The sequence below is a fragment of the Eschrichtius robustus genome, chromosome 13 (assembly GCF_028021215.1).
Source record: "Eschrichtius robustus isolate mEscRob2 chromosome 13, mEscRob2.pri, whole genome shotgun sequence".
NCBI classification, from domain to species: Eukaryota; Metazoa; Chordata; class Mammalia; order Artiodactyla; family Eschrichtiidae; genus Eschrichtius; species Eschrichtius robustus.
Window position 1 is genome coordinate 48,238,415 of NC_090836.1, and position 7,485 is coordinate 48,245,899.

Genomic DNA, 7,485 nt, shown 5'->3' on the forward strand with positions numbered 1-7,485 from the left:
GTATGTACTCGTGACAACCTGGGTTTTTCTTCATGACAACTGTCACTGCATGTGTTTAAACATTTTGGTAAATATTTGATTAATTTCTGTCTCCATTAGTAGATTATAAATCTCTAGTAGGTCTTGATAAATATTAGTTGAATAAATGAATGTTGAATGAATGTATATAAAATATCTGGGACATGTCCCAGTGTCTGGCACACAGTAAGTACACAGTAAGTGGGAACTATTATTATTAGGACCCCTCACGTCTTTATTATTCTTATAGGGTCCTGCTCAGTGTGCTGCTGGCTCTTTGCACTTCTTTCTGAAGCTCTTTCTGAGGACTTTTCCTGGCAATTCTAGTAGAATGGGACAGTGTGGTCATTCATTGTTGATTCATTGCTTATTGAGAAACTTGATAAGAAACATTTTACACATATTCTCATTTAATTCTCACAATTCTAAGAGGTAGGTACTCTAAGTCATCTCCTTTTTTATAGTTGAGGAAACTGAGGCACAGAAAGTTTAAGAAACTTGCCCAAGGTCACTGACTTAGTGAGGAGTGGGGCTGGAATTTGAATCTCCCTGCTTCATTCCAGGGTCCACTCTTAATATAAGACTGTGGAGTCTAAGATGGCTGGTACAGTCAACCCAGTGAGGATGGTGTGTGAGTAAATGTCCTTAAACTAAGTGCTGTGTAGTCCAGAGAGAGGAGAAGGGGGAAGTTAGCCATTGGGAAGGCTTCATGGAGCATGTATGGTGAAGACCGAGCCTTGATGGAGGGGTGGGTGTTGGGTCGATAGAGTGGGTGAGGCTTTCCAAGCAGTTGAGCCCACTCAGGTGGGAGAGAAGATGGAATCTACGAAGTGAGAGTAGATCTTAGAAATAACCGAACTTTCCTCATTTTGGTGCTTCTTAGATTGTTTTGTGCCAGAATAATATCTGTAATCAGGCCCATATGAACAGAGTGGTCACCCATGAGCTCATTCATGCATTCGATCATTGTCGAGCTCATGTCGACTGGTTCACCAACGTCAGGCACTTGGCCTGCTCTGAGGTAAGTTTTATTGTAGAAGGTACTTTTCCCCCAAGGACACTGTTGTGTGTTTGAACATTTTATTCAAGTATGATTTATTTAAACGTATTCCTTTTCTTGTCATAATTCCACACTAGTCTTCAGTTTCCATTTTTAACTATTGAATACAATTCTTTTAGATACAGCAGGTAGACATTTTAAGTATCTTTTTAGAATTGTCTTAAATATAACCTTTAAATCCTAATAATAGTGATGACTTTTAAGAATAAGCTATTTTTCCTATGGAATAAACTATATAATACAAAAAATTTATAGTTAACATTTACTGAGGGGCCGTGTGCCAAACCCTGTGCTGTTTGTGGACTCTTATTTAATATTCACAACAGCCCATTGAGGTAGATACTGTTATCCCCGTTTTATTTCTGTGAAAAGTGAGGCAGTTGTTCAGATACCGTACATAGTAAGTGGCAGAGGCAGGATTACAACCAGGGTTCTTGACTGGTTTGCTGTGCTGCCTTCCATAGGTAAAGTTCCTAGCTTTCCCTAGAGTAAAGCAGTTCGTTTCAAAAATACAACATAGGAAGATATTTATTATTAAGCATTTTGGGTTGCTGTCAGGAATACACACATATATATGCTTCTAGAAAGACATTTGTATTTCATACTTGCATTTCATTAATTGAAGAGTGCAATGTGCTGAGAAGCTAAAGAAAACTAATATAAATTTCAAGCTTATACTTTAAAACTTATTTTCTCTTTCCCTTGAAATTAATAAGCAGCCTCACTGCATCTGATTATAACTCATATTATTTGGAAAGAAGACCGAAATCTGAGCTTTTAAATATTTCTCTCCCTTGGGTGTTATGAGAATTAATGCCTGTTAGCTAGTTAAAGTGTGTTCAGTGCTTTGAGCTCCTCAGAGGAATGAAGCCATGTTATTATAGAAGTAACAAGAAATGGGCCATTCTGATTGCAGTGAATGAGCAAAAACGTGGCCAGGTTGGCTGTAGAATCCATGTGGGTAGTTCCATGACTTTTTCACCTATTAAAGCTGCTTTTTACCTTAAAGATATAGAAAATTAGAAAATACATACTAACTTCAGGCTGTCATGTTCATAGCATGACCAGTTTGGAATGTTCTTGATTCTCTGTACCACTTAATTTTTCATAGGCCAATCAAGACCCTGGAGGAAGGGCATGAACTTACACGGGTTTAAGGGACGGTCCAAGAGAGTTTCAGTGATTTGGACTAGGAGAGCTGGGAGGTTTGTGTGCCTAAAGTGTCTTAGGTACTGATGTATTCAGTTTTAAGCTCACATTGAAACTCAGTTTGTAGATCTTTGGAAGAATGCTTTCTTGAAGTCCTTTTGGTAATTTCTAGAAGTGCTTGTATTTTGTAGAGAGCATAATCTTTACCTTTGAGGTCCAACTCTTTGACTTTTGGTTCCAAAAGAAATTAGTTCTGTCTGTAAGACTCTGGTGGAAAGTTTTGAAAATTCCCTTTGAATAGGTGATTGCCCCCAGTGTATTTGGCGCTGCCTAGTGTAGCTCATGGATATCTGCTCTTTTTCTTAAGAACTTCTTAAGTCAATAGAGTTTTAAAAAAAATCTTACAGGTACTCTGTTTCAGAAAAATATACCAATTTTATATTCTTTTACAATAAAAAAATCAGTTGATATAAAGGTGTAGAGCACAAGTGCTTATTTTCTTTTTGTTTGCCTTCTGTCTTTGTGATAGGTTCGAGCTGCTAACCTTAGTGGAGACTGCTCACTTTTAAATGAAATACTCAGGTTACATTTTGGATTAAAACAACACCATCAGGTAAAAACTAACATATGAAATCATTTACTGTTAAGAGTGCTATGAGTGGAAATAATGAATAGAAAAATGAGAAGTACATTTAGTATTTGAAATTTGAAAGAACTACTTATATGAAAGAATACAAAATGTGTATCACTTAAGCCAAATAGATGGAATTCAGTTCTATTTTATAATTATGGGCAAGCTGTGTGACTAAGTGAGAGGTTTTCACAGTGAAAAGAGCTACGGTCTCACACGTGGGATACTTTTGGATGGGGGTAGATAAGGACTGGAAGTGAAATCACAGCCTGTCTTACTTTTATCCTAACAGCACTGGACTTGTGTTTTGAAACCATCACAGTATTCTCTAGACAAAAAAGTAATACCTGTCAGCACGGAGACTGCACTTCAGTGCAGCGTGTATTAGCACACCTTTAAAGGCTATATGACGTGACAGCAAAGCTTTGGATCAGCACAGACTTGATTATGATGAGCTGAGCTGAGAGATTTTGTAAACAAAACAAAATGAAAACTATAGGCAAGATCATACTCCTAGAAAGCTTTTTTGTGTTGTTGTTGTTGTCTAAAAGAAACACTTTATTTTTTTTAATTGGGGTATAGTTGTTTTACAATGTTGTGTTAGTTTCTACTGTACTAGAAAGCTTTTAAGGTCCACGATAGATGGGCATGGGGAGAGGAAGTTTAGAACTGATGGACTGGTGAAGAATGTGAGCAGTTCTGCCCATAGCAACCAAGGGGCTCTGTGTCCACACTTAGGAGAAAGGCTGGTCAGAGCTCTTCTATGGGAAGAGGTTGCTGGGCCAATTTGTCAGGTTCATGGGCATCAGGATAGCAGTTTTAACCAGATGCAAAAAGGACAGGCTTGGAACAACAGCAGGAAGGCCCTTGGTACTCCCAAGAAAAGAGTAACTCAACTCTGGGGAGGAAGGTAGAAAGTCACAGTGAACTACGAAGAGAAATTTTGAACTCGGTGAATGGGAGTTAGTTAGAAGGCAAACCTGGGGCCTGGGAAGGGTGGCTACTCTGATAGTCTGATAGGGCTGTTATGCTTTCAGCCTGTGCCAAGTCCGCTTAGTGATGTGCCCCTGACTTGTGCTGCATGTCTTCCGTGCCCTCCAATCCCTGCTCATCTGGTGAATTCAGCTCAGGCAGCATTGAATGGGTGGTGTGTTCTGGCTCTCAGTGGAAGTAGGACATCCTACATCAGAACATCCCAGAGAAGAGGCTAATGCAGTTAAGGCATGTAATCCGGGGTCCAGCGTCTTTGAAAGAGAAATCTCTCCTCTTTTTAACTTGGGTAGCAGCAGCAGAAAATGAATAGAACTAGCAATAGGATGGAAAATATGTGGAGGTAGTGGGAGAAGAGTCCTAGAGAACAGAGTCCCTGCTTTTGTACAGTATGTACCCAAGAAAAAAGTTGTTTGATTTTTTGTTTTCCCCTGAAAAATTAGGATGCCTTCAAATTTTGTGTGTATGTATGTGTGGTTTCCTGTTGCCTCCAGGGGAGATGCCCCTCTCGAAGGAAAAGTTATCTAGCATTGGTCACCTGAAAAGCTAAGGGAGAGAGAGGCACAGGAGTATATTTCATATTTATTCAAATTAAAAAACTCAACCAGAACCTTATTTATAGACTTTTATGATTTTACAGATTTGGAGTTATTGTTTAGCAGATACTGCCTAGAAATTATCATCATTAGGAAAGATGAGGAGAAGGGAGGAGGGGAAGGAGATCTTACTTATACCTAAATAGTTTTAGATTGAGCTAAACATGTTCTATAATTTAATCTTTCTTCTTTGGACTGACAGAAATTAATAAAATAACATGAGAGGAAATTAATTTTGACTGTGGTTCACACATTGTATAAAATGTTACTATTTCATGACAAAATTTTCATATATTAATAAAATTAAAGCCACATACTTTTCTCCTTAGACTTGTGTACGAGACAGAGCCATTCGTTCTATCCTGGCTGTTAGGAACATCAGCAAAGAAGTAGCTCAGAAGGCTGTTGATGAAGTTTTTGAATCTTGTTTCAATGACCATGAACCTTTTGGAAGGATCCCTCATAATAAGACCTATGCAAGATATGCTCATAGAGACTTTCAAAACCGGGATCGGTACTACTCAAATATATGAAGACGATGACATTTTATATTGCAGAGCTTCAGTGATCATGAAGAAAGTGTGGTTCCCAAGTGGACAAACATAAAACGTAAATGATCAGTTAAATACAGAGAAGACACAGAAGATGCTGATTCTAGCATCAGAAAAAGTAACTGTGGTAAGAAATGAAACTGCCTTAAACTCCAAGGCAAAAATTGTATCTTTGTAGCTAACCATTTGGTAAATAAGGCAAATAAATTGCATTTTTAAATTTTCTACAATGTACTTGTTATTGTGTTTTATTTTTTATGATTGTGATTTGCTTTTATTACATTTTAAAACTTGATTACAAAACCTGTGAAGTATGCCCTTTATGATGTGTATGTCTTCTTTGGAAAAATGTGTATTCAAATCCTCTGCCCATTTTAAAATCAGGTTGTTTGTTTATTTTGATGTTGAGTTGTATGAGTTCTTTGTATATTTTGGATGGTAACCCCTTATCAGATATTGTTTGCAAATTTCTTCTCCCATTCAGTAGGTGGCCTTTTTCATTTTGTTGATGGTTTCTTTTGCTGTGCAAAAGCTTTTTAGTTTGATGTAGTCCCATTTGTTTATTTTTGCTGTTGTTTCCCTTGCCTGAGGAAACATATCCAAACAAAAATTACTAACACTGATGTCAAAGAGTTTACTGCCTATGTTTTCTTCTAGAAGTTTTATGGTTTCAGGTCTTACCTTTAAGTCTTTATTAATTCATTTTGAATTTATTTTTTGTGCATGGTGTGAGAAAGTAGTCCAGTTTGATTTTTTGTATGTAGCTGTCCAGTTTTTCCAAACACCATTTATTGCAGAGACTGTCTTCCTAAATGTATATTCTTGCTTCCTTTGTCATAGATTAGTTGTCCATATAAGTATGGGTTCATTTCTGGGCTCTCTGTTCTGTTTCATTGATCTATGTGTCTATTTTTGTGCCAGTACCATTACTGTTTTGATTACTGTAGCTTTTTTAAAAAAAATCAATTAATTAATTATTTTTGGCTGTGTTGGGTCTTCATTGCTGTGTGGGGGCTTTCTTTAGTTGCAGTGAGCGGGGGCCACTCTTTGTTGTGGTGCACGGGCTTCTCATTGCGGTGGCTTCTCTTGTTGCAGAGCACGGGCTCTAGGCGCACAGGCTTCAGCAGTTGTGGCTCTCAGGCTCTAGAGTGCAGGCCTCAGTAGTTGTGGTGCACGAGCTTAGTTGCTCTGCGGCATGTGGGATCTTCCTGGACCAGGGCTCGAACCCGTGTCCCCTGCATTGGCAGGCGGATTCTTAACCACTGTGCCACCAGGGAAGCCCTGATTACTGTCGCTTTGTAGTATAGTTTGAAATCAGGGAGCTTGATACCTCTAGCTCTGTTCTTCTTTCTCAAGATTGTTTTGGCTATTGTTTTTTGTGTTTCTATACAAATTTTAGAATTATTTGCTGTTCTAGTTGTGTGAAAAATGCTATTGGTATTTTGATAGGGATTGCATTGAATCTGTAGATTGCTTTGGGTAGTATGGTCATTTTAACAATATTGATTCTTCTAATCCATGCGCATGGTATATCTTTCCATCTGTTCCTGTCATCTTCAGTTTCTTTCATTAGTGTCTTGTAGTTTTCCAAGTACAAGTCTTTTACCTCTTTAGCTATATTCCTAGGTATTTAGTTCCTTTTGCTGCAGTTGTAAATGGGATTATTTTCCTAATTTCTCTTTCTGATATTTCATTGTTGTTAGTGTATAGAAACACAGCAGATTCAACAGCATATTAACAAGACCATACACCGTGACCAAGTGGGATTTAGTCCTGGTCACACACCATGACCAAGTGGGATTTATTCCTGGTCACACACCATGACCAAGTGGGATTTATTCCTGGAGTGCAAGGATGGTTCAACATATGAAAATTGATCAGTGTAATATACCACATTAACAGAGAGTGAAGGAAAACTATAATTTGAAAAGAAGCATGCACCCCAATGTTCATAGCAGCACTGTTTACAGTAGCCAAGACATGGAAGCAACCTAAATGTCCATCAACAGAGGAATGGATAAAGAAGATGTGGTACATATATATAATGGAATGTTACTCAGCTATAAAAAAAGCATGAAATATTGCCATTTGCAGCAACATGGATGGACCTAGAGATTATCATACTAAGTGAAGTAAGACAGAGAAAGACAAGTATCATATGATATCACTTATATGTGGAATCTAACAAAATGATACAAATGAACTTATTTACAAAACAGAAACAGACTCACAGACTTCGAAAACAAACTTATGGTTACCAAAGGGGAAATTTGGGAGGGGAGGGATAAATTAGGAGTTTGGGATTAACATATCCACACTACTATATATAAAATAGATAATCCACAAGGACATACTGTACAGCACAGGGAACTCTAGTCAGTATTCTGTAATAACCTATATGGAAAAAGAATCTGAAAAAGAATGGATAAATGTATATTTATAACTGAATCACTTTGCTGTATACCTGAAACTAATACAACATTGTAAATC

General features: G+C 37.6%; 1 protein-coding gene across 9 annotated transcripts in view; it reads left to right on the forward strand.

The window, feature by feature from the left end:
• ATP23 (ATP23 metallopeptidase and ATP synthase assembly factor homolog) overlaps positions 1-5,225 on the forward strand; it is an 87,951-nt gene extending 82,726 nt beyond the window's left edge. For all 9 annotated transcript variants that reach the window (XM_068561448.1, XM_068561447.1, XM_068561450.1 and 6 more), the window contains 3 exons: positions 902-1,039; positions 2,757-2,840; positions 4,774-5,225. In XM_068561448.1, the coding sequence (XP_068417549.1) occupies positions 902-1,039; positions 2,757-2,840; positions 4,774-4,977 (426 nt within the window). In that variant the 3' untranslated portion in view covers positions 4,978-5,225. The remainder of the gene's footprint in view (positions 1-901; positions 1,040-2,756; positions 2,841-4,773) is intronic.
• Positions 5,226-7,485: the final 2,260 nt, after the last annotated feature.